The 23,646-nt window shown below is 36.7% G+C and overlaps 1 protein-coding gene across 1 annotated transcript in view; it reads left to right on the top strand.

The window, feature by feature from the left end:
• The window catches only part of nbas (NBAS subunit of NRZ tethering complex), a 202,701-nt gene that overhangs the window by 147,639 nt on the left and 31,416 nt on the right, over nt 1–23,646 (top strand). Inside the window, exons 42-46 of the mRNA XM_055016167.1 lie at nt 740–850; nt 6,322–6,572; nt 12,548–12,888; nt 15,741–15,953; nt 20,377–20,579. Coding sequence (XP_054872142.1) covers nt 740–850; nt 6,322–6,572; nt 12,548–12,888; nt 15,741–15,953; nt 20,377–20,579 — 1,119 coding nt within the window. The remainder of the gene's footprint in view (nt 1–739; nt 851–6,321; nt 6,573–12,547; nt 12,889–15,740; nt 15,954–20,376; nt 20,580–23,646) is intronic.

The following is a 23,646-nucleotide window of genomic DNA, read 5'->3' as shown; positions in this document are numbered from 1 at the left end:
TTATTGTTTTTATCATTTTTTTTGTTTTTTGTCAATTTTGTGGGTTTTTTTGCCTCATTTTTGTTGTTTTCTGTCAATTCTTTGTTGTTTTTGTCAGTTTCTTCTCATTTTTGTTGTTTTATGTCAGTTTTTTGTTGTTTTATGTCCAATTTTGTCAGTTTTTTGTCAGTTTTTTGTTGTTTTTGTCTCATTTTTGTTGTTTTATGTCAGTTTTTCAAGTTTTTTATCCATTTTTTGGTGTTTTTTGTCCCATTTTGTGTCATTTTTTGGCAATTTTGGTCTTACTTAAGTCAGTTTTTGTTTTTTGTGTCCCATATTTGTTTTTTTTTTGTCGTGTTGTTGTCATTTTATATCTGTGTTTTTGCCATTTTATGTCTGTTTTTTTTCATTTTGTATCTTGTTTTTACCTTATTTTATATGATTTTATGTCTGTTTTTATTCATTTTTGGTCGTGTTTGTGTCATTTTGTCTGTTTTTTAATCTGCTTGTGTTGTTTTTTGTCGTGTTTACTGTCTCGTTTTTTCATTCTTTTGCAGGACTCTACTGTAATCAGTCATTCTTGTTTTTGGCTCCAAAAAGCTTCAGATTTTACAGTTTTGAGCCAAAAATGCTGCTTGTTAGAGTCTGAGTCCAGTTTTAGGTTGATTTATTACAGATCGTCCTCTCTGATGGAATGGTGTAAAACCTGATGTTGTTTCTGTCTGTTGTGTGTCTGTTGTGTGTCTGTTGTGTATTTTAGGACCCTGGATGACGGCGTTTACCGGATTGCCGTGTCTCTAGCGAAGCGTTACCACGTTCCTCTGTGGGAAGTTTACATGACTCACCTGGAGTTCCTGTTTACAGACAGCGGGTACAAACACACAACAACACAATAACACACTTAGAAACACACTATAACACACACAAACAAACAAAAACACACCATCATATGAGGTCGGAGTGTTTTTCCACCTCGTTCTGTTCGTTGTTTTGCCTTTTTAGTTCCTTCTTTATGCTTTTTAGCTGCTTTATTGTTCATTTTAAACGTCTGTAAACTTGAGTTTTCATCATTTTAAATCATTTTTCATCATTTGAGGTGAATTTTGTCTCGTTGAAATTTCTTTGGTTCAACTTGAACCATTTTAGAGAATAATTCTAGACCAGCTTCAACTCATTTTGGACAAATCTAGGTCATTTTGTGTTCATTTTGGACACATTTTAGAGGTTTTTGGTCTCTTTTTTTTTCATTTCAGAGTTTTTTGCTAATTTTGGAAAAAAAAAATTCTACTAGACAAATTTCATGTCATGTTGGATCATTTTCAAATTATTTTGGACATTTTTGTTCAAATTTTCAGACATTTTGGACAGTTTATGCCACTTTGAACATTTTATTGGAGCAATTTGGAGTCATTTTTTGCCATTTTTGACCATTTTTAAGTCGTTCTCAACAAGTTTCAAGTAAATTTGCAAAAATATTCAATCATTTTTTACACATTTCAGGGTTTATTTAAAAATTGTTTTGGAAACTTAAACTGAAATCAAATCTTAAAAAATTGAAACCACGAAAAAAAAAAGACTCCAAAATGGCTTCAAATTTGTAATTTCTTATTATTCTGGACAAAATATGTCCAAATCTCGTCCAATAATATTTCTAAATTGTCAAAAATAACCAAAATGATTTAAAATTTGTCCAAACTAACTTACAATATGCCCCAAATTAGTAAGAAAAACATCCAGAATGACTCAAATTTTGATGAAAAATAATAAGAAATTACAGATGTTGAGTAAGTCTGGATGTTTTTATTAGTAATTTGGGGCATATTATAAGTTATTTTGGACAATTGTTTGACATTTTGTACAAATTTTAAATCATTTTTTTCTTTTATAGTTATTTTGGACAATTTATGAATCATTCTGGACAAGCTTTTGACATATTTAATCCATTTTGGACAGTTATTTGTAATTTTTACCATTTGTTTTCATCATTTTGGCCAAATTTTAAGTTATTTTGACATTTTTAGGGTCATTTTAGCTCATCAATAAATCATTTTGGACGTATTTATTTCTGATTTTAGACACGTTTTCAGGGATATCTTGCTCATACAGATTGTAGACAAATTTGATGTAATGTTGCATCGTTTTTCAAATCATTCTGGACATTTTTGTTCACGTTTTAAGACATTTTAACACTTTATGCCATTTTGGATGTTTTATTGGAGCAATTCTGGACCATTTTTGACCATTTTTAAGTCATTCTCGACAAGTTTTAAGCAATTTTGCACAAATATTAAGTCATTTTTGACACTTTTCAGGGTTTATTTTTGAGTCTTTTGGAAACTTAAACTGAAATCAATTCTTAAAAATTCAAAATCACCAAAAAATATGTTGAAAATGACTCAAAGTTTCTTGTTTTTTTGTGCCAAATTTTGACGAAAGCATCCAGAATGACTCAAAAATTGTCCAAAATTACAAAGAGAGAAGTCCAGAATGGTTTTTTGAATTAGTAATTTCTTATTATTCTGGACAAAATACGTCCAAATCTCGTCCAGTATTATTTATTTAAATTGTCAGAAAAAACCAAGAATGTCCAAAATGACTTAAAATTTGTCCAAAAATAACTTTCAGTTCGCCCCAAATTAGAAACGAAAACATCCAGAATCACTCAAAATGTGTCCAGAATAATAAGAAATCACAAATTTGAGTCAGTTGGGACAATTTTTGAGTAATTCTGGCTGTTTTTGTGAGTAATTTGGGGCGTATTTTAAGTTATTTTGGACAAATTTTAAGTTATTTTTTTCATTTTTAGTTATTTTGGACAATTTGTTCATCATTCTGGACAAGCATTTCACGTGTTTTAATCCATTTTAGACGATTATTTGTCATTTTTTTGCGTATTTTGGCCAAATTTTAAGCCATTTTGACGTTTTCAGGGTCATTTTACCTCACCGATGAATAATTTTGGACTTATTTTAAGCCATTTTGGATATTTATTTGTAATTTTTGACATTTTTTTTTCATGATTTTGGCCAAATTTTAAATCATTTTGACGTTTTTAGGGTCATTTTAGCTCATCAGTGAATCATTTTGGATGTATTTTAAGCCATTTTAGATATTTCTTTGTAATTTTAGACCCATTTCCAGGGATAAATGTGCCCACACAGATTCTAAAAAGTGTTTTAGAAGCAGAAACTGGGAAAGTTAAAAGTGAAAACAGCCTCCAGTTAATCCGACGTGCAGTGAAAGTGTCGCAGACTATTTCCATAATTTATTTGCTCTCTAACTCTGCAGCTTTGCTTGTTTTTAATAGATGCCTTTTCAGCACAGTGTGCGTGATAAATATCCCGCTGTCGCTTCCTGATAGAAGGAAATGCTTTATGGACTCCACTTAATGATAAATTACAACCTGGAAAGCTGCAGAATATTCCCGCTGTGATCCGGACCGAGTATTGATTTAACGGACCGACGCGTCCAGCAGAGATAGAAACAGTTTAAAGGAAGCACACGAGAGAATTCACACTTTTATTGATCCTACAGGGAAATAAATTCTCACGTTTCACAGCTGCAGTTTAATTCTGTCGGCCGGAACAAAAACTGTCACTCACTGGGTCAAAATTCAGGTTTTTTTAGCTGTTTTAAATGGAATATCTAAAAAAAAAAATGACATCAAAAATCAGTTTTGTCAACGTAAATATGAATAAAGTAGCAGAAATTAATCTAGATGTGTTTAAGCAAAATCATTGCAAAAAGCCACAATCAACACAGGAATGAATAGAAAAAGTGCAAAATCATTTCAAAATGGTGTGCAATCACTATAGACATTAAATCAGCACAAAAAGGTGTAAGATTGTCACTAAAAGGTGCAAAATCACTTCATAAAGATGCAAAATCATCACAAAAGGGCAAAATCAGTGGACCAAAATCACATGATGACATTGCAAAATCGCAGTGTTGACTTTTTAATTCCATGTTTTGTTTTTTTTTTTACATTTTTACTGAACAAAGTCAATAATCAGTAAATAAATCAGAGTTTTATTTACAACCAGACTGTTTATAATATTAGATTCATATTAACATGAATAACATGAAGGATTGGAACTGCTTGTTAAACATTAAACATTAAACTCTGATTATTCTGTTAAACATTAAACAATAAACTCTGATTATTCTGTTAAACATTAAACAATAAACTCTGATTATTCTGTTAAACATTAAACAATAAACTCTGATTATTCTGTTAAACATTAAACAATAAACTCTGATTATTCTGTTAAACATTAAACAGTAAACTCTGATTATTCTGTTAAACATTAAACATTAAACTCTGATTATTCTGTTAAACATTAAACAATAAACTCTGATTATTCTGTTGAACATTAAACAGTAAACTCTGATTATTCTGTTAAACATTAAACAATAAACTCGGATTATTCTGTTAAACATTAAACTCTGATTATTCTGTTGAACATTAAACAATAAACTCTGATTATTCTGTTAAACATTAAACAATAAACTCTGATTATTCTGTTAAACATTAAACATTAAACTCTGATTATTCTGTTAAACATTAAACAATAAACTCTGATTATTCTGTTGAACATTAAACAATAAACTCTGATTATTCTGTTAAACATTAAACAATAAACTCTGATTATTCTGTTAAACATTAAACAGTAAACTCTGATTATTCTGTTGAACATTAAACAGTAAACTCTGATTATTCTGTTAAACATTAAACAGTAAACTCTGATTATTCTGTTAAACAGTAAACTCTGATTATTCTGTTGAACATTAAACAATAAACTCTGATTATTCTGTTAAACATTAAACATTAAACTCTGATTATTCTGTTGAACATTAAACAGTAAACTCTGATTATTCTGTTAAACATTAAACAGTAAACTCTGATTATTCTGTTAAACATTAAACAATAAACTCTGATTATTCTGTTAAACATTAAACAGTAAACTCTGATTATTCTGTTAAACATTAAACAGTAAACTCTGATTATTCTGTTAAACATTAAACAATAAACTCTGATTATTCTGTTAAACATTAAACAATAAACTCTGATTATTCTGTTAAACATTAAACATTAAACTCTGATTATTCTGTTAAACATTAAACAATAAACTCTGATTATTCTGTTAAACATTAAACAGTAAACTCTGATTATTCTGTTAAACATTAAACATTAAACTCTGATTATTCTGTTAAACATTAAACAGTAAACTCTGATTATTCTGTTGAACATTAAACAATAAACTCTGATTATTCTGTTAAACATTAAACAATAAACTCTGATTATTCTGTTAAACATTAAACAATAAACTCTGATTATTCTGTTAAACATTAAACAGTAAACTCTGATTATTCTGTTAAACATTAAACTCTGATTATTCTGTTAAACATTAAACAATAAACTCTGATTATTCTGTTAAACATTAAACTGTGATTCTTAGAACTCTGATCTTCCTGCTGGACTCTTCTGGACGCTGATCAGCAGCACAGACTGCAGAATAAAAACATGAACGTTCTGCCAGAGCGATTAGCGCTTCAATTAAACGTCGGAGTATCAGCAGCTATTTCTGTTCTCAGGATTAAATCTGTTCATCAACAGATCGTAATCAGAGCAGCAGACATGGAAACATCCCATAATATCACCTGAATATGTGGATGTGAAACATCACAATGATCCTGAAACACTCAGAACCACAAATGTAACCATTTATTAACCCATAGTCAGCAGCAGAATCAATCAATAATCAATCAATCACTTCAAACAGATGCAGCGTCACTATAAAAAGACACAATATCAGCATAAGAAGACACAAAATCATCACTAAAAGATGCAAAATCATTAGAAAAAGACACAGAATCAATGCAAAAAGACACAAAATCAGCACAGACACAAAATCATCACAAAATGATGCTAAATCAGTGCAGCAAAATCAGTGCAAAAAGACAAAATAAACACAAAAAGATATAAAGTCAGCACAAAAAGATGCTAAATCATTGCAACAAAACCACAATATCACTGGAAAATGATTCAAAATCACCACAAAGAATGCAGAATCACCACTAAAAGATGCAAAATCACTATAGAAAGACACAATATCTTCACAAAAAACACAAAATCAGTGCAAAAAAAACCACAAAATCACCACTAAATTATGCAAAATCATCTCAAAAAGATATAAAATCAGTGCAAATCTCTCCAGTTTTTGATGTTTTCTGCTCAGTTTACAGCATCAGCTTCAGATTTGACAGATTTTAACGGTTGATGTCGGTGTATTTCTACAGTAGACATAAAGTCCTGTTCTCTGTCTCCTGTCTCCTCTGCAGTCTGTCCACTAAAGACATAGAAACCAGGAGTGAGTCTCTGGGTCTGTTTGAGACGCTGAAGGTCGACCCTCAGTCCTTCTACAGCCACATGACCAAATATGTCCTTCCTACGGTGGCAGGAAGTGACCTGAGCCGGCTGCTGTACTACTACTCCCTGCTGGACGCCGCCGGCTGCGAGCCGTTCATCAGCGCCGCCGTCAAACCCGAATCCCACATCAAGCTGCTGAAGAAGCTGAAAGCCGTCGCCAGCGGTGAGGAGATTTATTTATTACAAATATAGAAACTATAAAACCAGCAGCATGAGTCCATTTATCAGACAGAAACTGTAAAAGATGAAAGAATCACCAGAGTTTTCTACTTTCCAACGGTCCTTGAATGTCTCATGGCTCTGAGGAAAAACAACCACATCTGAAATGTCTTCGTTGTATGTGTCCATTTTTTTAAAAAATTCTCTGAAAATATAAAAACAATACAAAGTCATTCTAAAAAGACACAAAATCAGCACACAGAGATGCAACATTGTTACATAAAGACACAAAATCGGTGCAAACAACACTCAAAATCACCACTAAAAGGTGCAAAATCGTCACCTATCTGTGGTGATTTTGCAGCTTTCCATCGTGTAATTGTGTTGTTTTGGCATCATTTTGCGTTTTTGTGTGATCATTTAGTGCCTTTTAATTGTGTGTGCATGTTTTTGTCATGATTGCATGTCTTTTTGTGGTCATTTTGGATTTTTTCGTGGTTTGTCTCCGTGTTTTTGTGGTGATTTTAAGTCTTTTCATGTTAATTTGTGTGTTTTTGTCCTGATTTTTTGTCTTTTTGTGTCGATTTTGCATCCGTTCATGATGTGTTTCCGTGTTTTTCTCCTTGTTTTGCATCGTTTATGCTGATTTTACTCATTTCCATGGAGTGTTTGTGTGTTTTTGTGTTGATTTTGAGTCTTTATTTCAGTGAAGCCAGAATGTTGTGTTTTCTAAATGTTCCTCTGGTTCCTGGATGTGGGGAGGAACAGTCTTCAGGCGGCGTTGAACGTAATCCGTCCTGACGGGTGACTCAGACGCTGACATCTCAGCTGACAGCTGACCTCTGAGTCACCGACCGACAAAACACACAAAACAGGAACTGTGTTGATTTAGTCTGAACTTTCTGAAGCTTTAAAACTGGAAATATTTGGCCAGAAATGAAGACAAAACGTTGTGTTGGCTATTTATGTCATGGTTTTACGTCTTTTAGTGTTGATTTTTGCATGTTTTCAATTTTTTTTTTTTTGGGTGTGTTTGTTGGGATTTTATGTCTTTTTGTCTTTGATTTTGCGTCTTTTCATGGTGCGTTTACATCTTTTTACATGTTTTTTTGGGTTTTCCGTCTTCTTCTGATGGTTTTGTATCTTTTGAGTGTTTTTTTGTGTGTTTTTGTTGTGATTTTGTGTCTTTTTGTGGTGTGTTTGGAACTTTTTGAGTTGATTTTTGCATCTTTTTACCTTTCTTGTCAATTTGTTGTGATTTTGCATCTTTCAACTCTCACAGCAGTAGGCTTCTCAAGATTTTGCATCTTTTGTACATTTGTGCATGTTTTTGTTGATATTTTGTGTTTTTTGTGTTGATTTTGAATGTCTTTGTTTCATTGGCGTCGGCGCTGCAGGTTGCGTGACGTCGGCTACAGGTTGCGTGAAGTCGGCTGCAGGTTGCGTGAAGTCGGCTGCAGGTTGCGTGGCGTCGGCTGCAGGTTGCGTGGCGTCGGCTGCAGGTTGCGTGGCGTCGGCTGCAGGTTGCGTGGCGTCGGCTGCAGGTTGCGTGACGTCGGCTGCAGGTTGCGTGACGTCGGCTGCAGGTTGCGTGGCGTCGGCTGCAGGTTGCGTGACGTCGGCTGCAGGTTGCGTGACGTCGGCTGCAGGTTGCGTGACGTCGGCTGCAGGTTGCGTGGCGTCGGCTGCAGGTTGCGTGGCGTTGGCGCTGCAGGTTGCGTGGCGTTGGCGCTGCAGGTTGCGTGATGTCGGCTGCAGGTTGCGTGATGTCGGCTGCAGGTTGCGTGATGTCGGCTGCAGGTTGCGTGATGTCGGCTGCAGGTTGCGTGATGTCGGCTGCAGGTTGCGTGATGTCGGCTGCAGGTTGCGTGATGTCGGCTGCAGGTTGCGTGATGTCGGCTGCAGGTTGCGTGGCGTCGGCTGCAGGTTGCGTGGCGTTGGCGCTGCAGGTTGCGTGATGTTGGCGCTGCAGGTTGTGTGGCGTCGGCTGCAGGTTGTGTGATGTCGATACTGCAGCTCTGAGTGTCGCAGTAAATGCAGCAGGTTGCGTGGCGTCAGCGCTGCAGCTGAGGAGCAGAAAGTTTGGGGGTGAAGGTGACGTCGCGTCTCTTGAAGTTCAGGAAGGTCGGAGGGTGTCAGCTCGTTTTCACGCCTCACTTCCTCCTTCTGCTGCTGCAGCGTCGCAGCTTTTACCGCTGACACGTTTAACACACACACACACAGTGACACACAGTAACACACACACACAGTAACACACACACATGTCGCAGGCTTTAAGGCTGAAACTCAGTTTTACATAAAATGACTAAAATTCAGTGAACTTTACTTTCAGTTTGTCAGACTGGAACCTGAGCGACTCTTTAATGAAATAAAACCATCAGTAGACGTTCTTTATAGAAATAAAATCACCAGTAAACGTTCTAAATGTTCCTCAGAGCTCTCAGTGGTTCTACCTGCAGCTTTATGAGCAGAAACAAAACAGAAATCTACATTTAAAGTTTGTATTTGCAGCATTAAATCATTGTAACCTGAATATTTTCTATGCAAACCATCAGAGCAGAAGCACAAGATTTAGTATCTTTTTATATTGATTTCATTCATTTTTGTGTTGATTTCAAGTCTTTCTGTGGTGATTTTGCTTCTTTTACGGCGATTTTATTTATTGTTGTGTTGATTTTGCATCTTTTTGTGTTGATTTTGCATCTTTTATGGAGATTTTGCATCTTTTTGTGTTAATGTTGCGTCTTTTTGTGGTGATTTTGCTTCTTTTTGTGGTGATTTTATTCATTTTTGTGATGATTTTACATATTTTTGTATTGACTTTGCATCTTCTTGTGTTGATTTTGCATCTTCTTGTGGTGATTTTGCATCTTTTTGTGGTCATTTTAAATCTTTTTATGTTGATTTTGCATCTTTTTGTGGTGATTTTGCATTGTTCCGGGTTTATTTTGCATGTTTTTGTGGTTATTTTGCATGTTTTCTGTGCTTATTGTGGTGATTTTGCATCTTTTTATGGTGATATTTGCCTAAAATTAGTCAAAATTTGTCCAAAATGACTTACAGTGTGTCCAGAATGACATGAAATTCTCCAAGCTTAGCCTAAACTAAAGCAGGACTTAATATTCCAGTAAAACCAATTCCACAGTGAGTAAAAACGTGAGAGAAGAACTATGTCTCTGGGTGGTAGCTATGGTAACCAGTAAAAAAACAGTAGAGTTTGGTTCAACTCTGTTTTTTTGAGTCATAGAGGACCATTTTTGAGTCGTTCAGAACAATTTTTGAGTCATTTTGGACCATCCTTACCATTTTAGGCAATTTTTTGTCATTCTGGATGACTCTGGAGTCAGTATTGAGAAGATTTTTTATTTTTTTATTTTATTTTTTTTGGGGGGGGTAAAAGACAACGTGATTCATCAGACGAGGCCACCTTCTTCCATTGTTCAGTCTCAGATACCTAGAAAATCATAAAAATGCTTCAAACCTGTCCAAAAATTACACAAAATCTGATCAAAATTACTTGAAATTTGCCAAAAATTACTCCATATTTGTCTACGATTACTCAAAAATTGTCCAAAATGCCTCAAACTTGTCCAACATCACACCAAATTATCCCACATCTCTCCGAAATGACTCAGATTCGTCCAAAATGAGCTCAAATCTTTCCTAAATGAGTTGAAATTGGCCAAAATTGACTCCACATTTGTCTATAGTGAGTCAAAAATAGTCAAAAATGCATCAGACTTGTCCACCACACAAAATTGTTCAAACTACGTTAAAAATTGTTTTAAAAAAATGTCTGATATCTCTCAAAAATTACATAAAATGTGTCCAAAATGATTCAAACTTGTCCAAAATTACACTAAATCTGTCCAAAATTAGTTTAAATTTGCCAAATTGTCTCCACATTTGTTTACAGTGAGTCAAAATTGATCAAAAAGGCCTCAAACCAGGTCATTACCAAAAAAGACTCAAATTTGTCCAAAATTAGCTAAAATCTTGCCAGAAATTTGCCAAAGAGCCGCTCACATTTGCCCATATTAACTACAGTGAGTCAAAATTGATTAAAAAATACCTGAAACCCATCAAAAACTACACAAAATGTGTCCAGAAAGCCTCCAACCTTTGTCTGACTCGCAGCCCTTTAGCCTCCAGATGGCTTCATGCAAACGTCTGGTTGGACTCTCTGGAGGCTGATGATTGGTGGGTGGAGTCCATGGAAACTCTGCTGTCTGTGGTGGTTGAGGTGTCCGTCTGGTCCTTCTGGTTTGTGTTCATGTTGAGCTCCAGCAGCAGCAGCAGAGTGTTAAATATTTAACGTTCAGACGGTAATGCGTCTGTTGGATGTGATGCTAGCAGACAGAAGCTCCATCAGACGCTCTCCGGTACCTCCAAACCTTTTGTTGTTCGGCTCTTTAGCATCTCCTGAGCCTCCCTCTGCTGCCGTGTGATGGAATATTAAACACGTTCTGCACATCAAACCGCCTCCTGCATGTCGCATGTAAATATGCCAGGAGAACACACAAACAAAGAGACGTGTTGCTGCAGTGCTTCACATGCAATACAGCTGTCAACATCCTGGATGGGGAGTAAACAAGAGCGGTAGGAGCAGTAAACATCCAGGAAACATCCAGTAAATTTCCAGTAGACATTAATGTTAGCCCAAGTAAACATTCAGTAAACATCCAGTAAATATCCAGGAAGCATCCAGTAAACATTAGTGTTTGTACCAGTAAACATCCAGTAAACAAGAGCATTAGTCCCAATAAACATCCAGGAAACATTCAGTAAACATCCAGTAAACATCAATGTTAGCCCAAGTAAACATCCAGGAAACATCCAGGAAACATCTGGTAAATATTCAAGAAGCATTCCAGTAAACATTAGTGTTAGTACCAGTAAACATCTAGTCAATAACCAGTAAACATCTAGTAAATACCCAGTAAATATCCAGTAAATACCCAAAAAATATCCAGTAAACATCTAGAAAATATCCTGTAAACATCCAGTAAACATCTGGTAAATGTTCAGTAAATAGCCAGTAAACATCCAGTAAATATCCAGTAAACATCTAGTAAATTTCCAGTAAACATCCACTAAATAACCAGTAAATATCCAGTAAATATCCAGTAAACATTCAGTAAATATCCAGTAAAGATTCAGTAAACATCCAGTAAACATTGTTAGTTCCAGTAAACATCCAGTACATATCCAGTAAACATCCAGTAAACATCCAGTAAATATCCAGTAAACATTCAGTAAATATCCAGTAAACATTAATGTTAGTCCTAGTAAACATCCAGTAGACACTTTGGAAATTTTGGAGATTTGTTGTCATTTTTTGTAAAAATAGTCTTTTGATATAGATGTTATTTATAGTTTTGGCCTGGATATCACCTTTAACATGCTGAATACAACTTTTTTTCTGTCATTTTATGTAAAGCAACAATAAATTAAGAAAAAATGACTGTAAAAAGTGCTAAATCTTTTCTTTTTTCCAGTGCAGTCCCTCCTGTCGTCTCCTCTTTGCTCTGTGGAAACGATGAAAACTATGAATTTTATTTACATGACTGTTAATCACAGCTAAATCAGTTTAGTTAAGAAATTTGTCTTTTTGGAGAATCTGATTTTCAGAAACTTTATTTTTAGCAAATTTTAGATTTTTAAAGATTTGAAAATTCAACGGTTCTTTCTGATTTTAATTTCTGGCTGATAAATGGCGTCATTCTGGTCATTTTAACTTTTTGTAAGACGTGACTTTTAAACTTTCCTACAGGTCTTGGAGTTCTGAAAGTTTAACTTTTGAATATTCAGCATTAGAAAGCTCTAAATATTTGAACAACACTATGAAAATGTGAAAATATGAGCTAATTAGTGGTATTTTTATGGTCAAACAGCTCAAACGTTAACTAACTAGATAAATCTACTCTTAAATCAACATTATCGTGACCTATAATGTAATTTTCTCTGTAATCTCTGCAGGTTTGGACTACAGGAAGTTGACCGACGAGACCTCTGACCCTCTCGCCACCCTGCAGCCGGTCCTGACCAGTCAAAACGTCCTGTCCATCTCCAAGCTGGCCAATCGGCTGCCTCGGCCCGGCGGGGGCGGAGCCACGCTTTCCTCTAGTTCGGTTCACGCCGTCTGGCTGCAGAAGCTCTTCTGGAAAGGAGACCCTCAGCTGCTGAAGAGACCGCCACAGAGTGACCACGACTTCCTGCACGCCTACGACACCTGTGCCAAATACCTGGACAGGCTACTTCCTGTCGATGCCATCCACTTCCTGGACAGCATCACCTTCTCACCTGAGGCCGCCGAGCAGGTGAGAAGAGTCAAAACGTGAAAAATCTACTGAAAATTGATTTGGTTCTTCATCTCCAGTAACTTTATCAATGATCAAACCTTCATACTGGGAATATTTCCAGAGTCCCAGGTCCTTGAAGTCCATAGAGAATGTCCCCTGGAGAAAGTTCTAGAGTAGACCTACCGACAACTCTACTCTAGAACTTTCTCCAATTGTCGGTAGGTCTACTCTAGAACTTTCTCCAGGGGACATTCAAGAGTATACCCACTTCTTGATGAAAGTTCTAGAGTAGACCTACCTCTTGAAAGTTCTAGAGTATACCTACCTCTTGATGAAAGTTGTAGAGTATACCTACTTCTTGATTGAAAGTTCTAGAGTATACCTACCTCTTGATTGAAAGTTCTAGACTATACCTACCTCTTGATGAAAGTTCTAGACTATACCTACCTCTTGATTGAAAGTTCTAGACTATACCTACCTCTTGATGAAAGTTCTAGAGTACTCTAGAACTTTCTCCAGTTGTCGGTAGGTCTACTCTAGAACTTTCTCCAGGGGACATTCAAGAGTATACCCACTTCTTGATGAAAGTTCTAGAGTAGACCTACCTCTTGAAAGTTCTAGAGTATACCTACCTCTTAATGAAAGTTGTAGAGTACTCTAGAACTTTCTCCAGTTGTCGGTAGGTCTACTCTAGAAGTCTTGTGTTTTTGTGATGATTTTGGTTCTTTCTGTCATAATTTCGTGTCTTTTGATATGTGTTTACATCTTTTTGTGGTGAGGTTTTGTCTTTTTGCAGCTGTTCGTGGGGATTTTTGCGTGTTTTTCTGGTGATTTGGACTCTTTCGTGGTGATTTTTGAGAGGAAAAAGTAACAAAGCAAATTAAAAAGTTTGGATTCACCATTTTAACTGTGGAAATATTCACAGTATGAAAGTAAAACTCTGCTCATTAATGAAGTTACTGCAGATGAAGAACCAGATGATGGTTTTATAGATCTAGCTGGTGTTTCTGTCCGTATGAATCCTGTATGTCAGACGCAGCAGTCCAGTTTTATCCTCTATGTTCCTGACGGTTTGTAATCGTGCCTCAGAAGGCGGTTGCTTCCAGCGGCTCTCGCTGTGTCAGAGAAAAGGATTGTGGGGATTTTCAATCGCTACATCAAACTGCCTCGGTCCTCCCTCTCGCCTCCGGCTGCTTTCTTTTTGGAAGAACTTTGGCTAATTTCAAACGCGTTATTCCGTCCACGTCCGCTCCCCGTTGGCTCCGAGCGAACGCCAGTCATGATTTATAAAAGAAATTATGAAATTTCACCAGAAACGTCGGGCCAGTAATTACAGCGCCGTGAAAAAGTGTCCTGCGGTCGACTTAAAGTGCCTCCGTGCACCTTATCAATAGTAACCAACTGTTCCTCTTTCTTCTGCTCGCCGGCTTCCCGCCACCATCGCTCTGCACAACGCCTGTTTCTTTCCATTTTTATGCCTCCGATTCTGAGCTGGAGAGCCAATTAAACTCCAACTCCCAGCAGGCCCTGCTTCCCTCGGTGGTCTTTTAATGCAGATTAGCTCCTCTTCCCTTTTTTCTGTCCTCTCTCAGCCCTCAAAGGGAGAATCCTGTCGGTTCTCGCTGTTCGGTTCCTCTGACCTTTAGCTCCTCCACAGATTGATCCGGCCGGGACTCCCGCTGGAGGTTTTTTTGAAGGGAAACAGAGAATGTCGGCTCCCTCTGAAGTATCGATCCCTGATAGCCTCTTTGCTCAGCTTCCAACCTCCTTTCAAACCCTCCCAAGCCTTTGACGGAGAATACCTGGATCTGTGGGGAACACGTTCTCATACGGCTGCTCGGGAACCTTCAGAGGAAATCTGGAGGTTTGTCAAGAAGCTCAGTGGTCCTCCAGCTGAGAACAGTCCTAATACACTCTAAAAATAAAGGAGATACCATGGAAGAACAATTTTTAGTTCCACAAAGAACCCTTTAGCAAGAGAATGATATTGTTAATCCCCCAAAGTTGACTCAAAGAACCATCAAAAAACGGTTCCTTTCTACACCAAAAGTAGTGCTTCAAAACATTATCCCAAAACTACATTCTTTACAGAACCCTTCCTTCAACCGGTTGTTTAAAGAACCATCTCATCAAACAGTTTACTCTCAAAGGTGCCTCAAAAAACCGTCAAAACTGGTTCCTTTAGAAACCCTACGTGGTGTTCCAAAAAACTTCAGCAAAAATAAATTCTTCAAAGAACCATTCCTTTAAACACTTCTGTAAAGAACCTCTGAACCCCCAGAACCATCAAAGGATGTTGCCTTTAGGAACCGTAAATGGCACTCCATAGACCAAAGATCAAAAATTGGTTCTTGAAAGCACCATTTTTCAATTAATTCTTGAAAGAACTTTGAAGGTACTTCAAAGAACCATTACTTCCAAGGCAAAAATGACAAAAAACCGGGAACGTTGTCTTGCTTTACTTCCCTCACATCAGATTCTACTGATGTTAGAGCCTCAACAGTTGGTGAAATGTGGACCAAAGACTGGGCTTTAGTACAAATATGGATCCATCCATTTATATACACTTACAGAAACTTTATGGAGACACTAGACCAACCTGTATTAAAGGTTTTGTAGGGTTTTTTTTTTCCATTTTTAAGTTCCTATAATTTCAAATCTGGCTTCTGTTAGAGCCATGTATTATTAGAAAATCATTTTGTCTAGTTCTGTTTGTGTCCTCATCAAATTTCATGCTTTTAATCCTTAGAATGGCTTCACAACTGTGAGGTTTTCTTGAAAATTCAGAATATAGAGTTTAAGACTGAGTGCAGCAGCATGTCTTAAATGAATCTATGCAATCTTTTGTGTTCCGTCCTTCCTTGGTCCAGCTGAGCGTCCAGACGAGGTCGGAGGTGATAAAACGAGCCACCAAAGCCCTGAGGCAGCTGGCCGAGAAGAACCGGAGGAGGGAGGTGGACCAGGACGGTTCTGACCCGGCAGGGATGACGTTCGACGAGGCTCTGACTCACCTGCAGCAGTCCCAGACTCACCTGGAGAGTCTGAGTCATGACTTCATCCAGTCGCTCAGAGACAGTCAGCAGGTAGATATATCTAAATCTGTCTGACGAATCCTTTCTGTGCAAATCTGTGGGGAGAGATCCACTGAAAGACCACAAAGACTCACCTTCTGAGCCCCAAAATCCAGTCAGCACGTTTCAAAAGTCATGTTATTTATTAAAAAAAACACCAAAATGATGACATTTATCAGCTGAAAACTGTAAAAAACACAAAGAATCATCAGATTTTTAACTTTCAGACTCACTGAACACATCAGCTCACCTGTGACAGTGACTTTAAACTAACAAAATCTGATCTTTGAATCCTAATATTTCATGAATTTCTACGTGTCTCAGTTAAAAATTCTTCAAAAATAAGCAGCAGATTCTGTAAAAAAAAAAAAAAAAAAATCATCTGAGCTCCTCATCAAAACTGTCAAAAGTTTTATTTTCAATCATAAAATTGGCCTTTTGTACTATTTTTTGAGTTAACTTTGTCAAAAACGACTCAAAAAGCTTTCACAATGCCTCAGAGTTGTCTGAAATGACTGAAAAATTCTCCATAATGACTTAAAATGTGTCTCAAATTCCTGAAATGTTCTCCAAAATGCACCAAACTTCTCCAAAATGACTGAAAATATTGTAATAATTAATGAATTAATTAATAATTGTATATATTGTCCAAATTGACTCAAAATACATCCAAAAATATCTATAACTTTGTTCAACATCCCTTACAATCCATCTCAGACTTCTAAATAATTGTCAATAATGACTGGAAGCTTGGTGAAATGCCTGAAAATTATTCAAAATTCATTTGAAATGACTGTCTGTCCAGAATGAGTCATAAGTTGTCCAAAATGTATCAAACGTCTCCAAAATGACAGAAAATTTGTCTATAATGACTCAAAATTTGTAGCAAATTTGTTGAAAATTGTCCAAAATAACTCAAATATGTTCCAAATGACTTAAAATATGTTCATAATGACTCCAAATACATTCAAAATGACTCCAAATATGTTCAAAATGACTCAAAAATGTTAAAAAATTACTAACAATATGTTCAAAATGACTCAAAATATGTTCAAAATGACTCAAAACGTGTTTAAAATGATTCAGATATGTTCAAAATGACTCAAAACATGTTTAAAATTACTCAAAATATATTAAAAATGACTACAAATATGTTCAAAATGACTCAAAACGTGTTTAAAATGATTCAGATATGTTCAAAATGACTCAAAACATGTTTAAAATTACTCAAAATATATTAAAAATGACTACAAATATGTTCGAAATGACTCAAAATTTTAAAAAATGACACATGTTAAAAATTACTTAAAATGTGTTCAAAATGACTCATCCTACATTCAAAATGACTTAAAATATGTTAAAAGTGACTTAAAATATGTTTAAAATTATTTAAATTTTGTCCAAAATACATCAAACTTTTCCAAAATGACTGTAAATCTGTCTGAGTTTGTAGGATAACGTTACTTTTAAACCGACAATTCAGTAAGAAAGGATGGTTTTACTTTGCTGACATGTTTTGACGTGTGATGACCTTTTATCACGTCGGATGACTCTGAAGAAGAAGGCACATGCCGTTGAAACATGTCAGCAAGGTAAAACCATCCTTTCTTACTGAATTGTTGGATTAAAAGTAACACTATCCTATAATAATAAACGACCAAATGAACATAATCCAACTGCCTGAGTTTGATTTATCTGTACATTTTAGTGTTTTTGTTGCTTCAGAAACCAGTGAACCAAACCTCTAAACCTTTAGTTTCCCTCCTGATCAGTGACCTTCATGTGCACCTACAGATGGTTGTTATTTTGTGGTTGTGTTGAGCCGTTCAGCCTCTCTGGGACCAGTCCAGGCTGCGTTAATGTAAATCTACGAGCTGAGGCTGAATCTCATTAAACAAAGTCACGCTGCTTTACCCCCACGTCACCTCGCTGTGGGTTGGAGACGAATGCAGGGCTTCCAGAGGGAGGGAGGCCGGCCCGGCGTTGCTACGAGACAGAAAACTGGTCATTTCTGACCCCGACTTAATAATATTTAGCCCCAGTTTTATCAGTTTAAAGCACAACAGCATTACAGGCCGAGCTGTAGAGCCACAAACGCTGGTCCTCAGCTGCCGCTGGAGGAAGAGATCGTATCCGTGGAGATGATAAAGAGCAAATAAGAGGCTGGAGAGGGCCGATAATGCATCAGACACAAACAAAATGACTGGAAACTTGTTCAGAATGACTCACAGCTGGTCTAAAATGACTCAACATATGTTCAAAACACCTCAAACTTGTCCAAAATGGCCGAGAACTTGTTCAGAATGACTCACAGTTGGTCCAAAATGACTGGAATCTTGTCCAAAATGACTCTAAATGTGTCCCAAGCTATTTAAATATTCTCTAAAATGCATCAAACTTTTCTAAAATGACACAAAGTTTGTCTATAGTAACTCAAAACTTGCAGGAAATTGGTTGAAAATTGTCCAAAATAACTCACCATATGTTCAAAATACCTCAAACTGGTCCAGAATTAGTCAAAAATTGTCCAGAATGCATCAAACCTTTGCAAAATGACTGAAATTTTGTCTATAATTGCTCAAAATTTGCAGCAAATAAGTTGAAAAGTGTCCAAAATGACTCATTTGTTCAAAATGAACTGAAATGTGTTCAAAAAGACTCAAACCATTATCAAAATGACTGAAAACTTGTTCAGAATGACTCAGAGGTTGTCAAAAATGACTCAGCATATGTTTATAATACCTCAAACTTGACCAAAATTTGTCCAAAATGCATCAAATGTCTCCAAAATGACTGAAAACTTGTCCATAATGTTTTAAACATGTCCTATAAAGACTCTAAAGGTGTCCCAGATGACATAAATATGTCTTATAAAGACTCTAAAGGTGTCCATATTGTCTGTCTGACCGGAGATAATGATATCTGACTCCGGGTTTATCAGCCCAAAGCTCCATTACTGCAGGAAGCGGTCGTCTCCATGGAGATGATAAAGAGGAAATAAGAAGCAGCAGAGTTCAGATGGTAGCAGCAGATAGATGGAAGCAGCTCCGTTTGGTCGTCCATCACCTGGAGACGCTGCTACAGGTGATGAGGACAGAGAATAACATCCTGTGGAGACAGAAGATGGAGTGGAGACGAGTTTATGAGCTGTAAAGGAACGCTAGGAGGAGATAATAACGGAGGAATTAGTGTTTCTCCTTCCTTTATACCATTAATAACGAACACAAGAGGTTCACTGCAGGGACAGAAGCAGAAAAACAACCAAAATCAACAAATAGTAGTCCAAGATGGGCAAGAAAAAGGTCCAATATGCCTCAAAAGATGCTCAAAATACTTCAAAATTTGTCTAATATACACCCAAATTGTCAAAAAAATTCTGTTTCAAATTGTCTCCAAAATAATGCAATATTTGTCCAATGTGACTTCCAATTTGTGCAAAATGAGCAAAAGAAATCACCAAAATAACAGGAAACTTGTCCAAAATACTTCAAAACTGTCGAAAAAATTACTTAAAATGCCTAAAACTTGTCTCATATGATGGAAATCTGTTGAACGTAATGCAAAATTGAGTAATATGGCGCAAAAGATGAACAAAATGAGTCAAAATGTCTCAACAATTGTCTAAAAATGACTTGATTTGGCTCATACTTGTCCAAAATGATGCAAATTTGTTTAAAATAATGCAAAATGTGTCTAATGTGACTCAAAATGACAATACTTTGGCCAAAATGAGTGTAAAGATGCTCAAAATTTGTCCAAAATACCTCAAAATTATTCCAAAAAATCACTCAAAATGGATAAAACTGGTCCCATATAATAGAAATCTGTCAAACGTAATGCAAAATTTGTCTAATATGACTCAAGAGAAGCCCAAAATAACCTAAAAAAATGGCGCACACGACTGGAAACTTGGCAATTAATACTCAATTGACTCCAACGAAGTCCAAAATGAGTCAACAATTGTACAAAATTGCTCAAAATCGTCAAACAATTATTTGAAATGACTCAGACTGGTCCAACATGATGCATATTTGTCCAGTATGACAGCATCCAAAACGACAAAAAATAGGCCAAAATGACTACAAACCTGTATATAATGACTCGAAATTTCTCCAAAATGACACAGCTGTCAAAAATCATGAAAAATTTGTCTAATGTGACTCAAAATTTGCCCAAAATGACTCAAACTTCCACAAAGTTCTGCAGTTTTCCAAAATTTGATCAAAAATAGTTTAAAATGTCCAAACTTACTCAAAATTTGTCTATAAGTTGGTCTAAAATTACCCAAAACCTCTCCAAAATCACACCGTTTTCCAAAATACCCCTACAGCTTGTCTGAAATTACTTAGAAAGTGTCCAAAATGACTCCAAATAGTCTAAAACTGACTTGACTGTTGTTCCAGATGGCTCTAAAACGGTCTGGTTTCTGTTCCAGGAGCAGCATCGCCGCTACAGTCGTCTCTACGATCTGTCCCGATCCGACGGGCCCAAGGTTTGTCAGCTGGCTGTCACCATGGCGACGGACGGCCAGCCCCTGGATCTGATTGGACGGCTGCTGTCAGCGGCCGTCGGACCTTCAGTCCTGTCGGTCAAAACTGTCCTTCAGGAAGCCGTGGAGAAAGTGGTGGCAGCTCTCAGGTACGATCGGTTATTAACCCTTAATATCAGTCTGGTTTCTGTACAACGTGACCTGGAGCTGGGTCAGAATGAGCCACAGTCTGCCCAAAGTGACTCAGAATATGTTCAAAATGACTCAGAATATGTTCAAAATGACTCAGAGTATGTTCAAAATGACTCAGAGTATGTTCAAAATAACTCCAGATATGTTCAAAATGACTCAGAGTATGTTCAAAATAACTCCAGTTATGTTCAAAATAACTCCAGATATGTTCAAAATGACTCCAAATATGTTCAAAATGACTCAGAGTATGTTCAAAATGACTCAGAGTATGTTCAAAATGACTCAGAGTATGTTCAAAATAACTCCAGTTATGTTCAAAATGACTCCAAATATGTTCAAAATGACTCAGAGTATGTTCAAAATGACTCAGAGTATGTTCAAAATAACTCCAGTTATGTTCAAAATGACTCCAAATATGTTCAAAATAACTCCAGATATGTTCAAAATAACTCCAGATATGTTCAAAATGACACCAAATATGTTCAAAATGACTCAGAGTATGTTCAAAATGACTCCAAATATGTTCAAAATGACTCAGAGTATGTTCAAAATAACTCCAGATATGTTCAAAATAACTCCAAATATGTTCAAAATAACTCCAAATATGTTCAAAATAACTCAGAATATGTTCAAAATGACTCAGAATATGTTCAAAATGACTCAGAGTATGTTCAAAATAACTCCAGTTATGTTCAAAGTGACTCAAAATATGTTCAAAGTGACTCAGAGAAAATCCCTCAAAACTGGTCTCAAATTACAAAGTAAAATGTCAATAATGAATGGAAGCTTGCAGACATACATCAGACATGCATGACATGCATCAGTTTTTTCCAGATTTGTGCAAAATGACCCAAATTTTCTAGCAAATTACTCAAAAATTGCCAAAATGGTTCCAAAAATCCAAGCTTACTTGAAAGTGTATGCAAAATTTGTGAATTAAGATTCAAAATTTGTCTAAAATGGCTCAAAAAACGTCCAAAATTTGTCTCAAAGTGCTAAAAATGATCAGTGGTGACTGAAAACTTGTAAAAATGCTTCATTCAAAGTCTAAAATTAGCAGAAATGAACCAAACTGATGCTTAAAAGACAGAAAAATCAGAAACATCATGATGGAAATGTGCTCTAGAAATATTTTAAACATTAGATTTTAATTAGAAAAGCTTCTGTATTTGATTAACATTTAAAACCAGAGTCTAAAAGTCTCTGAAGGTGTATTTTGTAATAATTCTCCTCCGTCTTGGAGGAATCTTGATGTTCTGCTGCTTATTCCTGCTGATAAACAGATGCTGAGGGTTAATAACAGGAGGAACACGACGTCACAAACACTAACTCTTGTCTTCTTCTAATCTTTTCTACGTTTGTCGTCACACTTCTCCAACATCATCATCGTCATCCTGCTGCTCCTCCAGACCTGTCGGCTCACATTACATCCACACAACGTTTATTTTAACCTCATTCAGGACCTGACGTCTCTAAATAGATGCTGTTCCGGCAGACTTCCTGTTTTACTGCTGTTTTATTCCTGCTGCTGGACTCAAGAACCACAGAAACACATCGAGTCTGATCAACATTTAGATTTTAAATCAACACAACGGTAAAACTGGCAATGATTTAAAGGGTGTGAGTCATTTTTTACATAGTATTTTTAGTAAAAATGTATTAAAAGCTACGTGAAGGTGGTTAAAATTGATCATTAACATCTCTAACACGTTGTCTTAACGTCTTAATCCAAAATCCGTCAAAATTTGTCAAATGTGACTCAACAATTGTCCAAAATGACTTAAGATTTGGCCAAAACAACTCAAAAAAGGTGCAAAATCACTACAAAAGTGCCCATAATGACTGAAAATTTGTCCAGAATGACTTTAAAATTGGTGAAAATGATTCAAAGCTTCCCTAAATGAACTAAAAGATGAAGATTACTCAAAAAATTACTCAAAATTTGTCCAAAACAACTAAAAAATGTCCCAAAATAGCCTCAAACTTGTCCAAAATGACTAAACATTGGGCCAAAATGACAAAACCTATCCAAAGTAACTTAAAAATGGTCCAAAATTATCCAATATTGCTCAATATTTGTCAAAAAAAATTCAAGGGGTGTCCACTGGTGCGATTTACAGCTGAGTGTGAAACAACAGGGATGTAGATCAGAACCTCCAAGTCCGAGGTCATGGTTCTCTGATGGAAACCAGTGGACTTCTCCCTCTGGGTTGGGGGGAGTTGCTTCCCCAAGAGAAGGACTTCAAGTATCTCAGGATCTTGTTCAGGAGTGATGGGAAAATGGAGCGTGAGATGGACAGGAGGATTGGTGCAGCGTCAGCAGTAATGAAGGCGTTGTACTGAGGCTGAGCCACAAGGAGAAGCTCTCAGTTTACCATCCATCTACGTTCCAACCCTCACCTATGGTCATGAGCTCTGGGTAGTGACCTAAAGAATGAGATCATGGATCCAAGCAGCTGAAATGAGCTTCCTCTGTAGGGTGTCTGGGCTCAGCTTTAGAGATAGGGGAAGAAGCTCAGACATCCAGAGGGAGCTCAGAGTAGAGCTGCTGATCCTTCACCTCTAAAGGAACCAGCTGAGGTGGTTTGGACATCTGATTCAGATCCTCCAGGGAGACTTCCTCTGGAGGTTTTCTGAACATGTCCTCCTGGGAGGAGACCCCGGGGTAGACCCAGAACTCGCTCCCAATGAACTAAAAATGATCTAAAATGACTCATAACTTGTCCAGAACAACTGAAAATGCCCCCAGATACTCTGATATCTGTCCAGAATCAGTCAAAATGAATCCACATTCATTACTTATCTGTCATTAATGCTGACGGACCAATCAGTGAGCTTCTCCTTTCAGACCCAGATTCCATCGGAGCCTCTGATTGGCCGGATGAAGGAGCTCCAATCGATTATATTCTGCCTCATTTCCTGCTTTTTATGGCTGTTCAATGGTGCACGCTGCGGATAAACAGCACCTGCATGCATCCACGTGCACGCTGGAGGAGGAGGCATCGTGCACGTGTGCACACACAC

Source organism: Amphiprion ocellaris, chromosome 12 (assembly GCF_022539595.1).
Source record: "Amphiprion ocellaris isolate individual 3 ecotype Okinawa chromosome 12, ASM2253959v1, whole genome shotgun sequence".
NCBI classification, from domain to species: domain Eukaryota; kingdom Metazoa; phylum Chordata; class Actinopteri; family Pomacentridae; genus Amphiprion; species Amphiprion ocellaris.
The sequence above is the reverse complement of the archived record's forward strand: the minus strand, read 5'-3'. Positions and strand labels throughout refer to the sequence as shown.